Source organism: Anomaloglossus baeobatrachus, chromosome 6 (assembly GCF_048569485.1).
Source record: "Anomaloglossus baeobatrachus isolate aAnoBae1 chromosome 6, aAnoBae1.hap1, whole genome shotgun sequence".
NCBI classification, from domain to species: domain Eukaryota; kingdom Metazoa; phylum Chordata; class Amphibia; order Anura; family Aromobatidae; genus Anomaloglossus; species Anomaloglossus baeobatrachus.
The window spans coordinates 83,715,988-83,741,739 of record NC_134358.1 but is presented as its reverse complement, the minus strand read 5'-3'; the positions used below and the strand labels follow the sequence as shown (position 1 = coordinate 83,741,739).

The 25,752-nt window shown below is 42.8% G+C and overlaps 1 protein-coding gene across 1 annotated transcript in view; it reads left to right on the top strand.

Annotated features, from left to right (window-relative positions):
* The window catches only part of VPS13B (vacuolar protein sorting 13 homolog B), a 1,405,890-nt gene that overhangs the window by 944,267 nt on the left and 435,871 nt on the right, over window positions 1–25,752 (top strand). The window contains exons 31-33 of the mRNA XM_075353076.1: window positions 3,107–3,310; window positions 19,867–19,990; window positions 24,332–24,475. Of these exons, the coding sequence (XP_075209191.1) occupies window positions 3,107–3,310; window positions 19,867–19,990; window positions 24,332–24,475 (472 nt within the window). The remainder of the gene's footprint in view (window positions 1–3,106; window positions 3,311–19,866; window positions 19,991–24,331; window positions 24,476–25,752) is intronic.

Below are 25,752 nucleotides of genomic sequence, written 5' to 3'. Positions count from 1 at the left end.
TGAGTAAGTGCATTGAGCTGCTTGGGCACACCAAGGATACACTGGAGGCCTCATTGACATATTTGAATGATTGATTTCTGGCAAATGGAGCAATGGATTTGGACAATTTTCTGTGAGCGTTAAAGGGAACTTGTCACCACTTTTTTGGCCTATAATATAAGCTGCGGCCACCACCACCAGGCTCTTTTATACAGCATTCTAACATGCTGTATATAAGAGCTCAGGCTGGGGGTATAACATAAAAAACACTTTATAATACTTACCTAACGGTCACGCAGTTGGCCATATGAGCGTCTCCGTTCTCCGGTGCCGGCGCCGCCTCTTTCAGCCATCTTCATCCTCTTTCTGAAGCCTGGGTGCATGACGCATCTACGTCATACACACTTGCCGATCCTGCGCAGGCATACTACAATACTTTGATCTGCCCTGCTCAGGACCTGAATGCCGGCGACTGTGGATGACGTCGGACGCGTCGTGGACCACGGCTAGAGAAGGAGGACGAAGATAGCCGAAAGAGGCGGTGCCGATACCGGAGAACGGAGACGCCCATATGGCCCAGCGCACGACTGTTAGGTAAGTATTATAAAGTGGTTTTTTATGTTCTCACAGCGGCCTGGGCTCTTATATACAGCATATTAGAATGCTATATATAGGAGCCCAGTGGTGGTGGTCGCAGCTTATACGCCAAAAAAGTGGTGACAAGTTCCCTTTAAGCCCCGTGCTAGGATCTATGCTTGGTTTGAACAGTCCTTTTGGGCTGACAGTCTCCCTCTAGGATCCTAGAAAACCCTTCTCTTTCTGGAATGCAGTCACATTAGTTGTGATCAGAGTAGTACTATAGTCACGTTGCCCGTTCCTACGGCTCGCTCCGTGGTAGACTCGTTCACAAGCTTGTCTCAGTGTATGTTGTAGAAACACGCGCTTGTCTTGGCATAACAAGTCAATGAGAGCATTTCTGTCGTAGCTAACATTTCCAGATTGAAACCTCAACTTTGTATTTGGATCAGCCAAAGCAAATAGGTATGTAAACTTATGATCTGATGTCACTTGGTGATTTGCAGCATAAATTAATGTGGACAAATTCATAAAGCCAGCTTGGTTAGAGAAATAAATGACATCATTCATAACTCCGTCAGAAAAACTATAAAAGGAGGTTTACATTTAGAACATGGGCAGCAGTATTAGGATGTGGGCTATTAATTACAGCCTCAATACCATAAGTACTTAGCTAAGGCTCTAAAGTTTGACTGCAAGCTGAAGAAATTCTTGGAATATCAAAGAAAAATAGCATCGACTTCCATTAAGCTGTTTTCAGCAGATCCTGTGAACTGTGCAGGATTTGCATTAGGGGGTGTCCTGATATTCGAACCATTGATATTGTATTTACATCATCTTTAGAAAATGGGTCGGAAGCATTTAGAACTTGTACTGTATATGAGGGGGTTGGTGTCCTGAAGACCACTCATATGACACCAGATCTGGTATCATCAGGGGAAAGCCATTATATGTCACATTATATGCTCGTTATCCAAATTAGTCTGGCTCAGTCTTCCAGGACGAGAGCCATATTTTTTGCAGCAGCTTTCCAGTATGGCTAATAAGTGCTATGACTTGGCATCAGAAACATCTCGCTTCAACTGACCATATATTTTCCATTAAAGGGAATCTGTCATCAGGTTTTTGCCCCCACCACCATCTGAGAGCAGCATAATGTAGAGACAGAGACCCTGATTCCAGCGATGTGTCACTTACTGAACTGTTTGCTGTCATTTTAATAACATCAATGTTTTCTCTGCTATAGATCTAGCAGTTATATAGAGCTCATGAATATGCTGGACTACCTGCAGCATGCCAAGTAGTCCTGTAATGGTAATCTGCTGCTGATTAATCAGTGATTTTATCAAAACTACACTAAGCAGCCTAGTAAGTGACACTTCACTGGAATCAGTGTCTCTGTCTCTACGTTATGCAGCTCTCAGATGAGGTGGTAAAAACCTCATGACAGATTCCATTCAAAGGAAATCTGTCACCAGGTTTCTGCTAAGTAATCTGAGAGCAGCATGATGTAAGGATAGATAATCTTATTCCAGCAACTTGTCAGTTGCTTAGCTGTTTGGAATCATTTTGATGTAATCCCTGTTTTCTCTACTGCAGGTCTAGTAGAGCTCAGACTGTTGAGCTGTGTATAGCCCACACCACTGATTGGCAGCTTCTTGTGTACACTGTATATTGACATAAAGCTGTTACTCAGAGGTGGGGGCAAATTATACAAAGACTTTAACTAGGACAAATGATTCACCTATTCCTGTAATGATAATCTTCTGCTGATAAAACACTAATTCTATTGAACCTGTAACGCACAGCCCAGTAAGTGACACATTGCTAGAATAAGGGTCTCTATCTCTACGTCATGCTGCTCTCAGATTACATAGCAAAAATCTGCTGGCAGATTCCCTTTAAGGGAGACTGCAATATCCAAATATCCATATATGGCCGGAAGTAGTAGTATTGAGACAACTTTTTCATTAAAATCTTTACATTTTATTAGTGCTCTTACAATCAAACTTAAGGAGGTTTATTAAGTAAAATTCAGTGTCTGTTCATCATTGAAGGGAACCTGAGCAGGAATCCAGGCCTGGCTGTGCGATTGCAGCCAGGTATGTTTTACTCTTAATCACCTTAGCATTTTAGAGAAAATGGTGGTGGAAAAGCCGACCGGGAACAATATCAACTTCACTAGTGCAGTGTATCCTGACATGGACAAATAGGAGAGACCTGTCAATCAACTTGGGCGGGCTAGAGGCTGGCCAGAGAAATTATCAGGATTAGGCAGTTCTCTCCGTGTAGTCCCATTGTTCTAATTCATGCAGCCATGATTCGAGGGGGAGCGGAGGACTCCTTTCATTGCAGTTTCTATGTGTATCTAAAATAGGAACATTAAAGTGACATCCATTATATCGCAAGGACAGTTGTGAAAGAAATATATTATTTTTATATTTGTACAGTATAATGAGAAATCTTTAATAAAGATCTATTCATAAATAGTAATTGATATGTACAATGTAAATGTACATCAGAAATATAACTCTGCTTTTCTGTTCTATAGACGGGCCTTGAATTTAGGCATCCTTCGAGATCCTGGATCAGAAGTGGAAGATAGGCAATACCAAATTGACCTGCAGTCGATTAACATTGGCACTGCTTTATGGGAGCAGCTGAAACCAGAAAAAGAGAGTAACCATGGAGGACTGCTGGTTGAAGCTGACAGGGGCTCTCAGAATCCAGCACTGGAGTGGAACATGGCCAGCAGGTAAGAGTGCAGCCGCTTAGTAATAAGTAGTGATCAGCGGGAACGACCATACTCGGGTGCTCGGTTCTTGTAAGGAGCGGTTGGAAGCAAAGATGTGTGCGACTCAAGTACCCGATTATAATGGAAGTCTATGGGGAACTCAAGCATTTTTCCGAAAGATTTCCCAGAAAATTGTTCGAGTTCCACATTGACTTTGATTATATTCGGGTACTTGAGTCACGCCCATTAGAGCATCCAACTGGTCCTTACGAGTACCGAGCATATGAGTATGGTAGTGCTCGCTCATCCCTAGTAGTAAGGTAAAGCAAACCTCCATTCTCAAGTTAGATTTTTAGCGATGGGTGTTACATAAATGTTTGAGATGCTGTCCAACTTTCTAACTAACTGCTAAAGCCCTGTTAGATGGCATATCCCAATCAGTATTCCTCCCTCTGTTAGCTAGAGTCAATGGAAATCAGCTTCTCTGGATGAAGCCATTTATTGTATGGTTATCCAAACATTTTAGTTAGTGTTACTTTAGACATTTTTCCATCATCAGTAAGGGAACATTCACGTTTTTTTCCTTTCTGACATGTCAAAAATGTACCTTTTTTTCCACTTTGGTGTTTCCCATTTTGCCAACACTTAGCAATGGACCAGTTAAATGTATTGTCTACTTTTGTGAAAGTTGGCCCCAAACTGTTAAACAAATACTTAAAATAAACTGAGCAGGTACTCCCTTTCCCTGGGTCCAGCGCTGGATACTCATCACAGCTCCGGTCTCGTCCGTCAACAGCGCTCATCATTGTCTCTAGCCAGTTACGGGAACACTAATCTCTGTGACTGGGTAGAGCAGTGATGTGGAGCTGTTAATTTGATATCACAGCTGCCGCTAAAACACCGGAATAAAAGCAGTGACGGGGAGCCGGAGCTGGACCCAGGGATGGTGAGTACCTGCTGAGTTTTTGGTCCCCATTTTCCTGAAAGTGGACAACCTATTTAAAAAATGGATAGGCAACTGATAGGTAACAGATGTCTTTTGTTTTTCATACATTTTTAATGAGTGCCAATAGATCCATCAAAAATGATTGAGTTTGATTCACAAAAAAAGATGAAAATAGGACATGACCAGAGTTTAGATAGAGTTCAGTTTGGGACCTGGACATGACCTGAATCCCAGTGGAAGTCACTAATTAGGCAGTTCGGCACTCCATCCACATGCAGCCAGCCGTAAACAGATCACTTCCGGGGAATGGTGGGCTGGGTTTTTCCATTTTTTTTTCTTTTTTTGGGGTTCACACTACATCTGATCACGCTATTGTTTCCCCCAGTGCGATCCAATCACACACTGCAAGCGACTCGCAATGGGCTGAAAACTGAATGTATCCGAGCACTGCGTTGCTCACGTGAGTGGTAAAGCATGCAATCTCCGAACCCAAAATCTGTTTGTTTTTTTTGTTTGTTTGTTTTTTTGTATGAACACCGAACCTCGAGTTGGCTTATCTTTAGACATGACCTGAGTTTAACAGAACGGACCTACAAATCTGTTGAAAAAAAAAACAAAGACTAGACGTTTGAAAGCTTCCATTAAACTTTTTGGATCAGCTTGCTGTCCGAATTAAAAATGACAACAGACAGATGACAAAAACGGATGTATAATTGTAGCCTAAGGCGGTCTTTGCACGTTGCGACATCGCAAGTCGATGCTGCGATGTCGCACGCGATAGTCCCCACCCCCGTTGCAGCAGCGATATCTTGTGATAGCTGGCGTAGCGAACATTATCGCTACGCCAGCTTCACATGCACTCACCTGTCCTGCGATGTCGCTCTGGCCGGCGATCCGCCTCCTTCCTAAGGGGGCGGGTCGTACAACGTCAGAGCGACGTCACACGGCAGGCAGCCAATCAAAGCGGAGGGGCGGAGATGAGCAGGATGTAAACATTCTGCCCACCTTCTTCCTTCCGTATAGCCGCCGGCGGCAGGTAAGGTGATGTTCCTCGCTCCTGCGGCTTCACACACAGCGATGTGTGCTGCCGCAGGAACGAGGAACAACATCGTACCTGTTGCGGTAGCATAATTTTGAAAAATTCGGAGCCTACACCGATGATACGATAACGACGCTTTTGCGCTCGTTAATCGTATCATCTAGGATTTACACACATCCGGCGTCACTTTCGATTTGAGCCCACCGACATCGCACGTGCGATGTTGCAACGTGCAAAGCCGCCCTAAGGCCCCTTTCACACGTCAGTGATTCTGGTACGTTTGTGCTTTTTTTTTAAACGTACCAGAATCACTGACATACGCAGACCCATTATAATGAATGGGTCTGCTCACACATCAGTGATTTGTCACTGCACGTGTCTCCGTGCAGCGTACCCGCGTGTGCGTGATTGCTGCACGGAGACATGTCCATTTTTTTCTGGCATCACTGATGTTCCACGGACCACGCAGTGGTGTGGTCCGTGAAACACGTGCCAGAAAAAAACGTGCTTTTAAAATAAAAAACATTTTAACTCACCCGGCGTCCAGCGATGTCCTCTGCAGCCCGTCCTCCCTGCTCCTTCTAAGCCGGCTGATTACTGTCGCGCATATTCATTATGCGCGACACAGCCGACCCGGAAGCAGCTCCTGCAGGGGTCACCGCCGGCCGGATGCTGCGTCGCGGGAGCGATCAGCACCATGGACAGCGGGAGCGGGCGCATGTGAGTGAATCTCTAAGTGCAATCACTTAGACAACCCACGTGTGCCGTGATTTTCGGCACACGCAGGGACAGTGTTTTTCACTGACGTGTGAAACGGGCCTTAGTGTGTGACATCTGCATGGTCTTCTGGAATATTAACCTTAAATCCGGATTTTCATCATCTGGATTTAGAGCGATCAGCTGATCCACTAGTAGTACCGTTTGGATGCCGTTGCACACGATCAATTTTTCAGAACGCGCAGTACTTTAAATCCCAGTTGGTGGTCTGAGAAACCCATTTGATATGGTTTTTGGAAATATGGCAGCCAGAAACACAGAGGCTCGGACTGACAAAGGAAATACTTTTGGCGTATTCTACGTGAACAGCACATCTTTCTTCAGCCTCTGATAGATATTAGCATCCATCCAAATTCCATCATCCCGGCTGATCAGCGCTTTCCAACTACAGTTGTATAATTCAATTTCTCCGGTGGAAAGTGTTGTGGTTTGTTTGAAATGGCGTAGATGTGCTTATTAACACCCATGAGTAATAAGCTCCTGATTATTTGTTTTACTGCTGCATGCTTTCCAATCAATATAGGCAGATTATCTCAAGGAACATTAGCACAAGGCCGGAGTTTACATTTCCAATTTTGACTCATGCTTTCTGTATACATAGCAGTGGTATGTTTATTAGAATAGGCCAGAGGACGTGATCATATAATGTATAACATTCCAGAATTCATTATCTTAGCTACGATGTGAAGTTGTGTTCTGCAGCCGCGCAGAATCTAGAACTTGCACTTTTATAATAACAAACCACAGGTGGGCCGCCATAATGCATATGTCGGATTAAACAAAAGGCTTTACTGCGCTTGCAAGTTGAGTTTTGCACTTATCTTTTACAAACCACGAGATAAATTTGAGCGAAACCTAATATTGCGGCTTGAATGGCACTTAGAAGAGAGAAATCCTGGAGCTGTGACAGATAAAATATACTAAACAGGCTTCTGCTTTCAAGTGTTATCTGAGAGGAAGACAGCGGTCCGCGCAGAACAAAGTAACACAGGAGTATGCTTGGCAGAATGATTTGATCATGTGTTGATCTGTGTTTACATGAACATGTAGACTTAAGAAGAAAAGGGCCAAACAAATTGATATTCATGAAGATTTTTTTGTCCTTCCCTTTCACCTCCTCCTCCCCTTGTAAAGTTATCACATTGAACCTTGTAATTTTATTTAGACTAGAACATTGACTTCTCAGGATACACTGACCAGCTGTTGAGCGAGTTTACATCTCAAGCATATCATAATATTACCCTCCAGATTCCAGTTTTAGGCCTCATTTATATTATCAGACGGTGCTGTAAATTGCTTTCAGTGGAACTGCTTGGGGGTCTAGTTATAGGGCAGTGTTCACATCACAATATTTGTCTATATCGAAAGTATCCTGTACTTCTGAAGTATTTCCCACAGTAACCTCCAGAGGGTTACCGTATGTTGGAGAATGGTCTTCTACTATATATCCCATGACTACAATGAGATGTGAACACAGACTGTTAAAGAGGACCAACCACCAGGATTTTCCAATATAAACAAAAGCCAGTGCTATACTGGCGCCATCATACTGATTTTTTATATACCTTTAGTTGTGAGATCGAATGTATACTTTCTGAAATACAGGCAAGTAAAGTTTGTGAAATGCACTGTTAATTGATGAGAGGTGCAACGGAATTTCTAATAGGTGGGTCGGGTTTAGTTATTCCTGCCCCTGTCTGCCTGCCTGTACTCACTACCCCCTGTGTTTTTTTTTTTCCCTCCTTCCTCCCCCTTTAATTACAGAGGCAGGGGGGAAGAAGGACAAGCAGGCAGACAGGGGCGGGAATAACTAGCAAAACCCGACCCACCTACTAAATATTCCGTTGCACCTCTCATCAAATAACAGTGCATTTCACAAACTTTACGTGCCTATATTTCGGGAAGTATACATCCGATCTCACAACTAACTATATGTATAGAATCCGCATGATAGTGCCAGTATAGCTCTGGCTTTAGTTTATATATTAAAATCCTGGTGGTTGGTCCTCTTTAAGCATGCATTTAATATACCCTCCAGATTCCAGTTTTAGGCCTCATTTATATTAACAAACGGTGGTGTAAATTGCTTTCAGTGAAAGTGCTTAGGGGTCTGGTTATCGGGTAGTGTTCACATCACATTATTTGTATGTATCAGAGGTATCCTGTACGTCGAGTACAAAGTATTTCCCACAGAAACCTACAAAGGGTTACGTTGGAGAATGGTCCTCTACTATACTTCCCATAACTAAAATGAGATGTGAACACAGACTGTTAAGCATAGGTTTAATATGCCCCCCAGATTCCAGTTTTATGGGTCATTTATATTATCAGTGAGTGCTGTAAATTGCTTTCAGTGGAACAGCTTGGGGGGCTGAATATCGGACAGTTAAGCATAGGTTTAATATATGTATCTGGCTAGATACCTTAGGCGCCACTGTCACTCCAAGTCTTTATTTAGTCGAAAGAGTAACATATTTATTTATTTAATTATCCACCCTCAAAGCCTTGTAAAATTATGATTTATTTATTTTTTTTAAATATACTTAATTACCTCTTTTTTGCTTGCCCAATTTATGCTCCTTTAGAAGCTGCTTTTAACTGCTGCTTAACAATATCCATAGATATTATTCAAAACAGTCTGTATATGGAATCCCTATGTATGAGGTTTGGCAACAGTAATGTTCTGACAGTGAAATTCCCATACTCTTGATTGTTTGCATATATTGTATGGATCATTAACTGAGCATCGAAACAGCATTGCTGCATAATTTAGAAGGCAAAATAGGGAAATAAAGTAGAGTCATGAGAAAAAGCTAAGTCCACCCTGTCTGAATTCTATGGTTCTACGTATCAGGAGTTAATTAGAAAAAAAATCTGATCCTTGGAAGATAAATTCAACCTCAGATGAACAACAGATGACACATTATCTCTTGTTATTATTTAACAAAATCTGGACTAAAATGCAGAAGTGGTGTGTGAGAAATGAAGTACACCCCATAACTCAAAAGCTTGCAGAAACAGCTGTAGCAGCAATAACTTAAAGTAATTGTTTTCTGCCTGAGTTTATCAATATTTCTCATCATTGTGGAGGAATGTTTGGCGCACTCTTCTATACAACCTTGATTAATTCCACTAATGTTTGTGGGCAACCTTTTTTCTATTTCAGCCATACTGATGTAGATTTGCTGGTGTTCGTGGGACCCAGTTTCGGCCAAGCTTTGTTTTTTGGATTATTGGCCTCGCATATGACTCTACGATACTTTGGTATACAGAGGAGTTCATGGACGACTCGAATGATAGAACACTGGCCTGGTCCTATGGTTGCAAAGCAAGCCCAAATCATCACCCCTCCATCATTGTGACTGTTGATGTGAAGTGTTTGTGCTGACAAACTGTTTTTAATGTTTCACCAAACGTGGCCTTACGGTTTCTCTGGACATTGCACGGGCTGACATTTGGGTGACTTTGATGAGACAGCCACTCTAAAGCGGGCTTTACACGCAACATCGCTAACGAGAAGTCGTTGGGGTCACGGAATTCGTGACGCACATCCGGCCTCGTTAGCGACGTCATTGCGTGTGAAACGCACGAACAACCGTTAACTATCAAAATTACTTACCTAATCATTCATCGTTGACGCGTCTTTCTAATCCCAATTATCGTTGCTGCTGCAGATACGATGTTGTTCGTCGTTCCTGCGGCAGCACACATCGCTATGTGTGACACCGCAGGAACGAAGAACATCACCGTACCTGCTGCGGCCATCCGCCCGCAATGAGGAACAAAGGAGGTGGGCGGGATGTTCGGTCCGGTCATCTCCGCCCCTCCGCTTCTATTGGGCGGCCGCTTAGTGACGCCACTGTGACGCCGAACGAACCGCCCCCTTAGAAAGGAGGCGGTTCGCCGGCCACAATGACGTCGCTAGGCAGGTAAGTATGTGTGACGGGTTCTAGTGATGTTGTGCGCCACGGGCAGCGATTTGCCCGTGACGCACAACCAACGTGGGCGGGTGCTTTCACCAGTGACATCGCTAGCGATGTGTGTAAAGTCCGCTTTAGGAAGTGTTTTTCTAAAATCATTGATGATTGCTCCCTGACATTGTGTTAATACACACCTAATACTGACCATCAAACTGCCAAAACATCTCCTTTTATAAAGCTGTGTTTACATGTTGCGTTTTTGCAGGTTTTTTGCTGCATTATTTATGCAAATTAAACCTGCTTTTAACATCACCAGCAAAAATGATGACATTTTAGAAACCTCATGTATACGCTTATTTTTTTTTCTTGACTGCATTGATAAACTGCAGCATGTCAATACTATTATATCACATGAGATCAGCAGCCAATTGGTGATCACTTTACTCTCACTTCCTTCAGTCAAAAGTGAGGCGTGATCTGATCCAGCTCTCTGATTTGCTCTGGATGTCAGTTATGTCCAGTGGAGTTCACAATGAAGTGATGGGTGATTAGATGCAGGGCTCTCGTGACATAACAATGTCATATGAGTCCCAGGAGTGCAGGGGCTGACTTCGCAGGAACGGCGCCCACACCAGAGGGGAATATAACAGTTATTTTACGGGGGGAGAAATATGGTGATTGAGAAAGGGTTGTCCGAGTAGTGTACACCCCTTTCATTGTAGACAGGAAAACATTATTAAAGAATTGTCCAGCCATTCTGACTTGAGTTTTCAAAGTAAAAACACCATCTTCCTCAAGGTTTACACTTATTTGATTATTAAAGCATATACATTGTTTTGTGAAATCTGGTGACTGATCCCCTTAAGCTCCTTTTGCTATAAAATCCATAACTAGTAATGGTTTCAGGTAACGTTTCATGATCAGGAAACAGTGCGGTTCTGCTCCACTGCCTCAATGGACAAAAAGGACTCCAAATGGATTAAGCTGATAATGGTTTATTAGTCTATATGTTTCACGGCAATTTCACCCCTTCCTCAGGACAAAACCATAGTATACAGCATGCAGTCACCATTGCTATATATACAGTAGATACACAGTTTATGAGAAGACACGCCAAAAAGGTGTCAGCAAGAGCAGGAGGTCAACCATGCCCAGCCTTGCTCTGTTAACTTGCATTGAGTGACGCTGCTCGCCACTAGTTGGATTGTGGCCGGGAGTATGCATATTGCATAGATGCTGTAACATGGCTTTCACTCTTGCTGCCAGCACCGGAGAATCCTGACAATGCAGAGCGTGCGCTGTGAAGATTCATAAGTCTGCAGTCACATACAGTACAGACTTTCATCCCAAACCTGGACAATCCCTTTAAAGCAAAATCCAGGCAAATGCTTTCCTTGGTTTTTAAGAAATTTCATTCACGTTACGAGTGTGCAGAAGTTTATTACTAATTAGGAACGGGCTGTCATAAATGGAAGCGCTTGTTATTTCTCATTTGTTATAATATTATGCCTCGTTTTACTTAGTTTTGTAAAACAAAATTTTAACAAATTGAATTTAAAACATAAATCAATTAGTCATATTGCCTCAGATGTTAGAAGCCCAGGGGTCTCCCCTTTTTCCTCCCACTCAGGACAGTCCTCATTTAAGGATTTAAAACCATTACCCTGTCTTATCATTCATAATGATTTCCTGAGCAGAACGTCTTCTCCATGTTCTGGTCTCTGTCTTCTCGTCTCATTTCCACAGGTTACTATTGTAAGAGTTTTGCCTTCTCTGCTTGAATTGATGAGATTGACCTTCGAGTCCCTTTGCAAGACTCTAGAATAATAAATGCCACATTAATTTTAATGTATAATAGCGATTATCTTTCCAGACAAAACACGTGTGATTTGGTAATGAAAGATCTTTCTTTCTTTCCTTCTTTCCTTTTTCTCTTTCTTCCTTCCTTTCTTTCTTCCTCCTTCTTTGCTTTTTTCTCCTTTACTTTAAATGTTTTTCTTTTTTATTTCTTTTATTACTTTCTCTTTCTTTTTAATTCATTTTCTTTCCTCCTCTTTTTTTCATCCTTTCTTTTTCTTTCTTTCCTTCTTTTTCTTCCCTTCTCTTTCTTCCTCCTTTCCTTTTTTTTGTTCTTTTTGGTTTTTTCCTCTAAATTCTTTCTTCTATCTTTTCCCTTTATTCCTTTTTCATTCTCTCTCTTTGCTTCTTTCTTTTTCTTTCTTTTTTTTTCAATTGGTTCTTTTTATTCTTTCCTTGCTTTCTTTTTCATTCTTTCTATTCTTCCTTTTTTTTCTCTTTATTTCCTTCATTCTTTCTCTTTCTGTCTCTTTCTTTTCATCGTTCCTTCTCTTTCTATTTCCTTTTATTTGTTTCATTCTTTTTCTCTTTCCTTCCTTCTTTTTTCTTTCTTTTTACCTTCTTTTTTTCTATTTTAACTTGTTCTTATTTCATTCTTTCCTTGCTTTCTTTATCATGCTTTCTTTCCATCCTTCTTTTTATCTTTCTTTCCTTCATTCTTTCTCTTGCTTTCCTTCTTTGTTTCTTTCTATTTTTCTTTCTTTAATTTCTTTTTTTCTTTCCATCATTCTTTTCTCTTCCTTCTTTCCCCTGAGAACCCCTTTAAACAATCATGTTAATTAATTATCAAGTAGAACATGAAAATATTTTTCAGATTGTCTTATTTTTCTTGGAAGCCATACATTTTTTTCATAAATACTTTGGAAGACTATTTAGTAAAGTTCATGATACATAATGATGGAATTCTTGATAATTAGTTTGTGAAAACGCTATAAATGTATCTCTCCCTACGACCTTCCAGTAAATCTGCAGTCTTATTTCCCATATGTGCATTTGATAAGGAGCTTCGTAGTTCATCAGGCAATAACTCATCTCTCCTCCTTGTTCTGTATTAAGAGCGACCAGACAGTGATCTCTTCCTCTGACATGAGCAAGAACAGTGACTCGCAAGAAGCGCTCCTGTCCTGCCAACTCCAGTTGTTTCAAAGAAATTACTGCTGGCCTGAATTACATAGCGAGTATCCCAAAATACATCCACCAGATGGGCTCCGTCAGTGCAGAACAGTAATGCACTCTTGTAATTGGCCATGTCATACTTTAGATCCCTATAAAGGAACAAGGAACGACAGCTCCCTGTTCGCTTTTCTCCACACCCATTTATTCTCTCTTCGGCCAAAGTAGCCCCGGCCACAGCTGCGACTGTGGTATTAAGCATTTTGAGGGTATAAGCTGTTGAATTGTTTCCAGTCCCTCAATTTTAATACTTTTCTCCATCTGAAATGAGACCGATGCAGATGTATAAAATGCCTTGAGTTATGTTCTTTCTCAATAGCTTGTGGGTGATAAGGCTGCGTTGTACCCGACTGCCAGCTCTGTTTCCTTTCATTGGTTGCATATGTCTGCCGCTCATGGTAGAACTATTTAACCTCATAGGAACTTGCTTGGAAGCTGGAAACTAAAAAGAAAAATAATTTTGAAAAAATAGAGAATAATGCATTCAAAACATTGCTTTATTAGCCATTTACAGAATGCATTTTGTCATGTCCTCTGTTTATTATGGCTTCTGACACTTGTAGAGTCGACAGACGGAGCTTTGATGACTGCAGAGAACGTATTGCGCATATGACATGCTCCACCTAGTGGTAGTAGCATCAAAGGCAACCCAAAATATATGATGTTTGGAATCTACACCTCATGTCCCAATTTCTTCTATTTTGCCCAGACACTATTATTTATTGCATTTATTAATTCTGCATGTTTCCAGTCCAGTGAGCGTGTGTCTCGGATTGAGTGGGGGTACGTCTGGTTGCACCTGCTCTCCTTGTAATGTTCTTGTATAATCCTCCTTCCCCACAATATATGCAGTCAGGTTTTCAGTTAGCCGAAGATCATGTAATTTATGGTCGGGATGGAATTCTTTCTACATATTAATAATAACATTGTCTCTTTTATCTTCTCTTGGCTTGGAACGGTTTTCTCATGAAAATCTTTTTGGTCTTGATTTCCATCCTGTATATGAAACATTATTAGTAGACTTGGCATTGCGTCCTTCGCTCACTTATAAACTTTGGGAAAACTTGTTCGGGTCCATATGAAATCAAATAACTTTGTACCGAGTCCAGATCAGAAACTGCTCCTCTGTCAGTTACAGAATCATTTTTTCTGGTGTTATAACTTTATAACATATTTGCTCAACTTTTGTATGGGAAACCGAAAGGACTCTACGTGGCTTAGGACATATAATGAGGTCGTGGCTTTCGTACAATCCTTGACCATATGCCCTTTAGAGGTCAGAGAATTGCCCGTTTATTTTAATAGATGTCCTGTAGCACCACCTATACCTGGTGGATATTACCGTAGAAATTTGTACTTGTCCACAGATTTATTTGCAGCCAGCGTTGATTTTGGTGAATGAAGGTGAATTATGGTACTAGTCACAAAGGCATCGACACGGAATATCGCTGTTCCATCTGTTTATCAGTCAAGGGTTGGGCCATCGATGTAAAACCACCAAATAACTGTTTACTTTTAAGAAAAATGTATTTACGGTGGTTGTCCAATGAACAAAACTCATCAAAGGGCTCAGAGAATCTGTTAAAGGGAATCTTTCAGCAGGATTTGACACCCCCCATCTATTTATTTACGCATGTAGCTCTTGCAAAGACAAGTTTCTTTAGCTAGATGACCCCTTCCATCCCAAGTAATCTGCGTTTTGAATTCATATTTGCAGGTGAGGGTAAAGTGCATTTCATGCATGGAAAACTTTCTCAAGCTTCTGTCTGTCACGAATGCATCATGGCCTGTTACCGAGGTCTCACAGCCAGCTGATAATCCAGTGGCAGTGAGTGTTAGAAAATCCTAGAGATTAGCAGCACGTGTTATCTGACAGTTCCCAGTTTCTGTAGCTCTGGACTCTAGGACCCTGGGAGATTGTCAGTTTTTCCTCTCAGCTGCCAGCCTCTCACTTCCTTTATAAACCTCTCCCTAGGAATATTTAGGTGTAGTTTATAGTTTGTTCCTGACTGAGCTGTTGCTTCAGACTCCTGTGCCTGCTCCAGCTCAGACTCAGATAAGTGGTCTTTTGCTATCTACCAGGGCTCTCGTGATTGCAGTTGTGTTTCCCCAGTATTGTTCCCTTGTGTCTTCCTTTAGTGTTAGTAGTGTTGACGAAGAGCTCATACCCTCCATCCTTACTTAGTGCCCATTTGCCAGGGGGTAATAGGGCCCCAGGTATTCCTGTTTGGCGACAGGGGTGGAACCTGTTTAGGGTTGATGAGGACAGTAAGGGTGAACTGCAGGTTGTTGTCAGGGACAACTATTTCTGCCATCTCCCTAGCTGTAAGGCATTTCTTCCCCCTTCTTGTGTGTTGTCTTATGGCTGGCTTAACCTCTTGCCCCTACAATGACACTGTCACTCTGGACCTATTCCGTGCCCAGTGCCACCCCCTCCTCCTGCTTTACTGACAGTTCTTTTGCTCTGCAACTTCAACCAAGAGGAGACAGCAAGCGGCGGGGAATAATCCTGAGTGACAGAAACTTAAGACGTGCGTCTACAGAGCACTTAAGCCTTTTTTGCATATATCGACTTAAATACAGATTTCCTCGTAACAGAGGAATGGACTGACCATGTAAAAGTGCAGCTGGACTTGACTTTGTAAAAGCTACATGTGCATATAAACAGTTTCGGTGAAATCCTGCTGACAGATTCACTTTAAAAAAACTGTATAAGTTGTAATTATAGAATCATAGAATAGAGTTGGAAGGGACCTCCTCGGTCATCTGGTCTGATCCCTGCTCAATGCAGGATTCACTAATTCATCTCAGACAGATGTCTGTCTAGTCTGGTTTGAAGACTTCCATTGAAGGAATTCTCGTGATGGTGGACTCGCAGATATTTAAGATCAGCAGGTGTAACCTAATTTAAAAAAAATAATAATAATAAGTTCCAGACCATATATCTGGCCGGATGCCAGCGCCCATATGTCTATGGGGACCAGAATCCAGCACTTAAACATAGTGGTAGAAGGGATAAGGGAATTAGAGAAAGCACGTTATACTTATTGAGTCTTCGGCCTGGCTGTAACTGCTTTCGGGCCGCTCACTCTTCTTCGAGCGCCACTAATTAACCTTCATGCATATTCACTGCTTCCCCCGCCCACTGGTAGTCCTGGCGTCTTTGATTGGTTGCAGAATAAATAAACACAGAATTTGTGGATTGATGGGGCACAAGTAGGCTCAAAAATAATGTAGAAACATGGCACTCAGAATAAGTTTTAAATGGTGATTTTAATGTAGAAAATATGTAGGACCAGCATAAGCACAGACGTTTCGGTCATATAAGACCTTCATCAGTGTGCGCTGCCAAGATCCTCAGATAAGTCTGATAGTGTGGACATCACACAGTGGTGGACATCGAATAGTACCCAGCAGCGCTGCGCACCACGCTATAAGACTTGCCTGAGGACCTTGGCAGTGCACACTAATGAAGGTCTTATATGACCAAAAAGTCTGTGCTTATGCTACTCCTACAAGTTTTCTACATTAAAATCACCGTTTACCACTTATCTTGTGATTGGATTGGTTGCCGTCAGATACACCCCTAGTTTGTGTGACGGCGTGCCTGAATGCTTGCAATCACGGACCCTGCCTGTGGGTCACTGTAGATTGGTATAAAATGAAATTAAAAAAAACTTGTCGTAGGGTCCCCACCATATTATGAGACCCAGCACAGATAATACAGATACAGATACACTTGCAAACTTCAAACGGAACCTAAAGACTCATCTGTTCAGAAATGCCTATAACCTTCAATGACCTCACTGCTTCACCACCGTGCGGAGCTGCCGCCCCACCACCGTGCGGAGCTGCCGCCCCACCACCGTGCGGAGCTGCCGCCCCACCACCGTGCGGAGCTGCCGCCCCACCACCGTGCGGAGCTGCCGCCCCATCTACACCCCACCTACTGTCTCCTCCCCATAATCCTATAGAATGTAAGCCCGCAAGGGCAGGGCCCTCTTCCCTCTGTACTAGTCAGTCTACTGTAACTTGTATATGTATTTTGTATGTAACCCCCTTCTCATGTACAGCACCATGGAACTAATGGTGCTCTATAAATAAATAATAATAATAATAATAATAAAGCATAAGGCTACAGGCTGCAGTCCACAGCCATGTGCTTTTCTTGGCTGTGTCAAAATAAGAAGAACTGCATGAGGCATTTTTTTTTTTTTAAATATTTAAATAAATTTTTTTTTTTAAAAAAAATGTTGTGCAGTCCTCTCCAGTTTTGATACTCAGCCATGATAAAGCCGACAGCTGGGAGCTGGTATTCTCAGGCTGGGGAGACCCATGCTTATTGGGGACTCCCAGCCTAAAAATAGCAGCCTGCAGCCGCCCAGGATTATCACATACATCAGCTGCGACAATCCCAGAACTTTACCCAGGTCATCCCAATTGCCATGGTGCAATAAGGGGCTAATAACAGCTCACAGCTACTAAGCCCAAATGAGTAATGGGAGGCATCTATCAGACCCCCCATTACTAATCTGTATGTGAAAAGAAATAAACACAAACACCCAAAAATCCTTTATTTGAAATAAAATACAAAAAACCCACCCTCTTTCACCAATTTATTAACCCCAAACACACCCTGGTCCAACGTCATCAAAACGAGGTCCCATGACGATTCCAGCTCTGCTGTGAGCTTCAGGCAGAGACTGAGCCGTGCGATGAGTGGTGACATCCCTCAGGTTATTTGCGGTCAGAGCTGGAGATTCCCACAGTTCTTCACCTGTGATCGCAGGTAACCCGACCTTAGGTGACCTCAATGAGTTCTCAGACCTGCGTCTCCTTGCAGAAAACTGCTGGGCTTTTTTTGCCAAGAGATGCAGATTTGGTGTTGAAATTTTTACACCATATTCCTGCACCCTATCTACACCTCCTGGCAAAAAAAATTACATCACTACTGCATCATGCCGCATTCAATATGATTCGGTAGTGATGTGATTTTTTTTTGCCAGGAGGGAGGTGTAGATTGGGTGCAGGAATATTGTGTAAAATCTCATGATCAAATATGCATCTCTTGGCCCAAAAATGCAAAAAAAAAACGGTTTTAACACTGTTTCAGTGCGGTTTTCTGCCAGAAGGTGCAAATTTGGTGCTAACATGTCTGCACCAGATTTCAGCACCAAATTTGTACCTGGTAGAATACCGCACCAAAACAGCGTCAAAATCTTTTTTTTTTTTTTTTTTGTATTTTTGGGCCAAGCGATGCAAATTTGGTGATGAAATTTTTACAGCATATTCCTGCATCCAATCTACACCTCCTGGAAAAATAAATTGCGTAACTACAGCATCAAATCGCATGTGGCAGTGATGCTTCGGTTGCCGGGAGGTATAGATTCGGTACAGGAACATGTTATTGAAATTTCAGTACCAAATCTGCATCTCTTGGCAAACAAACCCCGAGGCTTTCTGCCAGGAGATGCAGGTATGTTAACACTGTGATGTCACCTGAGGTCAGTTTACCTGCAATCACAGGTGCAGGACAGTGGGACCCTCCAGCTGTGTCCGCAAATAACCTGAGGGACGTCACTGCTCATTTTGAGGCGCATTCTCTGCCTGAAGCTCACAGCAAGGGGGTCATGTTCTATGGCCGCTCCCTACCACTTTAGATGTAGCAGAGCTGGAATCATCGTGCGACCTCTTGTGGATTATTTTGGACCTGGGTGTTTGGGGGGTTAATAAAGTGGTGAAAGAGGGTTTTTTGTATTTTATTTCAAATAAAGGATTTTTCAGTGTTTGTGTTTATTTCTTCTCATTTACAGATTAGTAATGGGGAGCCTCATAAACACCTCCCATTACTAATGTAGGGCTTAGTGTCAGCTGTGAGCTGTTATTAACCTCTTATTATAACCCGATTGCCACCGCAGTAGGGCAATCGGGAAGAGGTGGGTAAAGTTCGGGGATTGTCATGTCTATTGGATGCGACAATCCTGGGCGGCTTCAGACTGCTTTTTTTAGGCTGGGGGTGCTCAATAAGCATGGGTTTCCCCAGCCTGAGAACACCAGCCCCTAGCTGTCGGCTCTATTGTGACTCGCAGACAGGGTCTGTGATTGCAAGCAGTCTGGGGGCGCCGTCTGACTGCAACCAATCACAGACGCCAGGATTGCCGATGGGCGTGGAAAGCAGTGAATATGGATGAAGGTAAACGAGCGGCTCCGGAAGAAGAGTGAGTGGCCCGGAAACAGTTACAGCCGCGCCGGAGACTCGGTAAGTGTAGCGTGCTTCCTTTATTTTTCCTTTATTTTTTTTTTTTGTTTTCTGACTTTCCGGATCATGAGCCGGCGTTCCCTGAGAACTCCGGGCCCTGGACCGGCACTCAAACTCTTTTTAAACTATGCAGATCTGGACATGTACAGTCTAGTCCACTCATCACTACTCACCACCTCTTGTGGGGAGCCTGTTCCACTCATTGATCACCCGCACTGTCAAAAAGTTACCTGTATCCATCCCCGACAGCTGTTGTTCCGGTGTGTACCTGGTTTCCACTACTTCTTAGCACTACATCAACACTCCTTAAGTGTCAGGAAATGCATATTCAGCCAATTATAGATATGACTTGCAATAACCAGTAATTGTCTGAGCAGAGAAGAGACTAAGAACTAGAGTCCAGTGCGGATCAGGTGAATGTCAAAACTGTAGTATTGCTTTTTTTTCTCCAACCAGTTTGTCTAATTGTTTATCCGATAGACATTCCCTTTAAATCCACAGAACCCACTGATAGGATAGACGGGAAAATCGATTCTCTGTGCACTGGTCACCAATGGTTAAGTCATTTTTAATGTTTTTGTAATAATGCATTTTTTTCCTCTGTAGTATCAGAAGACATCAAGAACGGCGAGCAATACTGAGCCCAATTCTAACAGACTTCACAGTGCGAGTCACGGCTGCCCCAGCAATAATCTTCAGTAAAATGTCCCATGACAGTCTGCAAACTGAGGTGAGTCCACAAGACTCTTGATATTCTACAGGATTATACATACTGGGAATTTTTATTACACTTTTAAGAAATCCTCCAATGGAGATTCCTAAGAAACCATATTATAACCTTAATACGTTTTCCAGAAATAACTTCAAAAGAAAAAAACACATTCAGGAGGAAAACTAATCCCTATGGGAGTATCCGCGTGGTAGATTATGAGAACGATCTTTTTTTTTTCTTGTTTCATTATCTGAAAAAAAGTTCTTTTTTTCCCCCCAGGGCATCTGTAGTGCCCCAACATTTTGTGTTTTCGGGCCGTAGCATTACTTTTAAACTGTTAACTCAAAAAATGTTGTTAGCTTAAAGGGCACTTAAAGTTTTACAAGATTTTTTTTTCATATTTCAGTGCTCTTATAATTACAATCAAATTGTAGAGGATTTAGGTCCTGGGACTCCCGCTGATTTCCATAAATCACCCCTGAGAGGTGCGCATCTCAGGAGATAAGAGCGTGCAGACTGATTGGAGCATGGATTCAATAAAGCACATAGGCTTCACTTTCTATTGGATTTGTAACCCTCTTTGTGTGTTTTCTTTAGACGAAGCGCATTACCGCTGTGTCTGAAGGAGTAAGTGCTACCTGTTAGGCCTAAGCCACAGGATGAGAAAAACGTTGCGAGTGGAGTGCGATAAAACATCGCAACCCACTCGGACCGATTTTAGCCTGTGTGTCAGCACACATGAGCGATTATTTTCTCAGCCCTAATCAGACCGAGTATAATATAAAAAAGCAAAAAAGAAAATATCATTACTTACAGCAAGATGGAATTGCAGCTGTATATTGCTCAGGCCAAAAGACTACCACTACTCCAGCAGGATACAGCTAAACCCCCACTAGGTGGAGGCAACACAGGTGCAGGTGGAGCCATTCACACTCACTTCCAAATATGGAGGAGGTGATGGCTGGATGGTAAAATTGCACACTGGTGGCTTGCATAGAGCACTGTTCACACTAGCAGACGCACAGTCACAAACCCGCAGCCTATTAGGTGACGCCCATACTATTAGATCAGGCGGGCTGCCAAGCCGTACACCCACTGCGCGCTACGTAGGGACAGAAACTCTGACAGCAAGGCCTAACAAAAAGGGGCCTGGCTGTATCCTGTACAAAAAAGTTTTTGAGGTTTTTTGTTAGCGTTATGGCCATAAGACGTAAGCCTACAACCCTCGTCACGGGAACCTCATGCTTGTAGGTCCCTACACTATATATAATATAAAAAAGCAAAAAAGAAAATATCATTACTTACAGCTGCAATTCCATCTTGCTGTAAGTAATGATATTTTCTTTTTTGCTTTTTTATATTATATATAGTGTAGGGACCTACAAGCATGAGGTTCCCATGACGAGGGTTGTAGGCTTACGTCTTATGGCCATAACGCTAACAAAAAACCTCAAAAACTTTTTTGTACAGGATACAGCCAGGCCCCTTTTTGTTAGGCCTTGCTGTCAGAGTTTCTGTCCCTACGTAGCGCGCAGTGGGGGTACGGCTTGGCAGCCCGCCTGATCTAATAGTATGGGCGTCACCTAATAGGCTGCGGGTTTGTGACTGTGCGTCTGCTAGTGTGAACAGTGCTCTATGCAAGCCACCAGTGTGCAGTTTTACCATCCAGCCATCACCTCCTCCATATTTGGAAGTGAGTGTGAATGGCTCCACCTGCACCTGTGTTGCCTCCACCTAGTGGGGGTTTAGCTGTATCCTGCTGGAGTAGTGGTAGTCTTTTGGCCTGAGAAATATACAGCTGCAATTCCATCTTGCTGTAACTAATCAGACCGAGAAAACAATCGCAGTATGCTGCGATTGTAATGCGAGACTCTTTTCTCTCGCACCCATTCAAGTCTATGGGGCGAAAGAAAAATCACACTGCACTCGCGGTACACCGGTGTTCCGTGAGTGCAGTGCGAGTATCGCAATAGCTGGCTACAGAGGAGATAGGGAGAGAAATCCCTCCCCTCCGCAGAGCTGGCCCGCCTCCCGCAGCTGAGGTCCGCTCGCACAGTTGGACCTCAGTCGCAGGGATACTCACATGACACTCGGCTCTGTACTGCTAGCATGAGCCGAGTGTCATGTGGCCCCGGCATTATTGTGTGCACAGGCTTGTTTAATACAGTGAATACAGTAATCAAGAAGGAAGAGATGTTACAAACTGTGTCTGCCTTTTCTATAGGGAGTCTGGCTGTGTCTGACAGCCAGATCCTCACTTCCAGAGCTGCATGATTGCATTCAGCTGCTCTACTATGTAGTGATGTTTTAGAATGTCACGGCAGAATAGAACTAGAATCACCCGAATGTGTAAAGTCTATGGATGATCCGGAAGTTATTTTAATTTAAAACATCCTATAGTACACATAAAAAATAAGCAATTTTGTAATATATCGTATTTTCAGAGGGTTTTTTTTAGTGAATACAAATTTTCCCATTACTGAGATACATGACAGTTGGAGCTCAAATGATTCTATGGAGGAGCAAGAGCCAGACACAGAAGTTACAGTTAGGCTATGTGCACTTGCTGCAGATTTTGTGCAGAAAATTTCTGCACCATTTCTTCACCTTGTGACAGAAAAATGCACCAAAATCCACCTGCGGTTTTGGGGCATTTTTTAATGTGTTTTTGCAGCGGTTTTTTGCATGCAACAAGGAAAAGACTCAATAAAGCTAGGTTAATAAAAAAGAAGGAAAAAACGTTCTTGATGTAATTTCTTGTTTCAACCATTCTTCTGCTTAATTTTACATTGTCGTGCTCCCGATGACATCCTGTTTTAGCCATGTGGGTTTTTTTTGTTTTTTTTACTTTGCAAAAACGCACCAAAACCATACCAAATACTCACTGTGTGAACACACCTGTGGATTTGAAGCATTTTTTTTCATCACAGTTTTGAAGTCAATGGGTGAAAAAACACTGCAAATCCAGGCCGTTGATATGCTGCAGATTTTTTCTGCCATCAAAATCTGCCCCAATCTGCAAGGAAAAAAAACTGCAGCGTTGGCACAGCACTTCAGAAATCTCATAGACTTTGCTGGCTTCAGGAGGGGCATGCAGATTTAAAAAAAAATAAATGCATCAAAAACCGCAAAATGAATCAAAAACTGCAGCGTGTGCACAAAGCTTTACATTTCTCCATGAAACTTTATGAGTACCAACTGTCATTTCCTATCTCTGTAATTTGAAAATCTGTCTTTACTGAAGACACATTTTACCCATGAAGTGAGAATTTTGAGAATGAATGATCAGTCCAGGAGGAGCAGGGAGGAAATTAAATGTCCGGTTATTCTTTAAAGGGGGCTTTACACGCTACGACATCGCTAATGCGAAGTCGTTGGGGTCACGGAATTTGTGACGCACATCCGGCCGCATTAGTGATGCCGTTGCGTGTGACACCTATGAGCGATTTTGCATCGTCGCAAAAACGTGCAAAATCGCTCATCGGTGACATGGGGGTCCATTCTCAAATATCGTTACTGCAGCAGTAACGAAGTTGTTCCTCGTTCCTGCGGCAGCACACATCGCTCCGTGTGACACCGCAGGAACGAGGAAGCTCTCCTTACCTTACCTTACCTTAGCCTCCCGGCCGCTATGTGGAAGGAAGGAGGTGGGCGGGATGTTACGTCCCGGTCATCTCCACCCCTCCGCTTCTATTAAGCGGCGGTTCAGTGACGCAGCTGTGACGTCGCTGTGACGCTGAACGAACCGCCCCCTTAGACAGGAGGCGGTTCGCCGGTCACAGCGACGTCGCCGGGCAGGTAAGTACGTGTGACGGGTCTGGGCGATGTTGTGCGGCACGGGCAGCGCTTTGCCCGTGTCGCACAACAGATGGGGGCGGGTACCCACGCTAGCGATATCGGTACCGATATCACAGCATGTAAAGCCCTCTTAAGTCCATCACATTACAGGGTGCCTCCGTCTTCCTTAGCTTTTCCTATTAATTTTTAGTAAGTGCTGGATGTACTGTATGGTTACAGACCTCCTTGAGGCCACATGCTCCCTATATATAGCTGCCTGCTCCCGTCTGCTTGCATCAGTATACATGTTATGGTAACCTTGCAGCCTCCCACAGTGTTTGTAGAGGTTCTCCTCCGTATACGTGATTGCTGAATTTTTGACGTGTCTGACTTGGTCAGCAGCGGAACATTTGTATTGATTACAAATGAAAATAATCTGTGTTAGAAGATTTTGGCACCCGGGTGTAGGTATTTCAGGTGCATTTGATTTAGGATATGTTAGACACGGATATTTCTGAGGTTTCTTTGGTCCCCTGAGCTGAAGTAAACACAAATGACATGAGATCTACCTTTTCACCTCAGGATATTTTAGTGTGTGGCCATTCCTTGGAAGTGAACATTACCACAAGCTTGGACTTCTTCCTGAGTGTGGCTCAAGTACAACTTCTGCAGCAGCTGCTACAAGCCAACATGGTGGGGTTTGAACAAGCAAACGTGGACGCTGAGGTAAGACATGGCAGGCTTAACCCCTGGTTTTCCAGTCAATCCAAACTACTGACGTGCTTTCAGATGATTTTGTAAATTAAGTGATTGTTATATATCTGATGTAAAGATGTGAATGGGAACCAGTCGTTTTTGGTAACTTTTCAGAATAAGTTAAATTGTGTGTACGTGCAGAATAAAACCTTATCCTGTCTTGCCATTTTTAACAGTTTTCTCCTCTAAAAATTTTAGTCGTCTCAAAGCTAGTGGGTAAAGACAAGTTGCTGTGTTGCCTTTTATACCCTGCACATCTAGGCATAAGGTATTCCTGCTCTCCTATGTGTGTATCATAGGTTTAGAAGCAGCAGCAGCTACATGAAGGGTGTCTTACAGCAGTATTGAGCAGTGTAGCTGTGAATAAGAGATAAACACTAGAAAAATGCAGCATGATCTTTTTGTCCTTTTTAACTCTGCTCGACACTCCTATTTCTTCTACCCTCTCCATAAACTTCAAAAGACAGCTGTAATCTGACCCAGCTGGGAGCAATAGGTAGTTGTAATCTGATCCATCACTGCGCTGGGAGCTATAGACAGGTGTAATCTGATCCATCACTGTGCTGGGAGCTATAGATAGCTGTAATCTGATCCATCACTGTGCTGGGAGCTATAGACAGATATAATCTGATCCATCACTTCGCTGGGAGCTATAGACACCTGTAATCCGATCCATCAATGCGCTGGGAGCTATGGACAGCTGTAATCTGATCCATCACTATGCTGGGAGCTATAGACAGGTGTAATCTGATCCATCACTGTGCTGGGAGCTATAGACAGCTGTAATCCGATCCATCAATGCGCTGGGAGCTATGGACAGCTGTAATCTGATCCATCACTGCGCTGGGAGCTATAGACAGCTGTAATCCGATCCAACACTGCGCTGGGCGCTATAGACAGCTATAATCTGATCCATCAGTGCGCTGGGAGTACATTTTGTTTTGACCAATATGGATACTGTTTATTTTTCAGAGTAAATGATTACTTCAGGAAGCATTGGAGAAGAGAAGTGGCATATTTCTCTGATATATCACAAACTTTCTTATGTTCTTTTGTACTATTGATTTATGTAAAGTTTTCTGAAATGACAGTGACCATTTAAGCATTTTTTATACATGCACATACCTTGTATACAAACCTTGTGTTGTACAAAAAAATCAGTTCTGGTCCCCCTTGTTAACTGCTTTATAACTTATGGCATACACTTTCATCATACGTCGCTAAACAAGTTGCATCTGAAGAGCTGG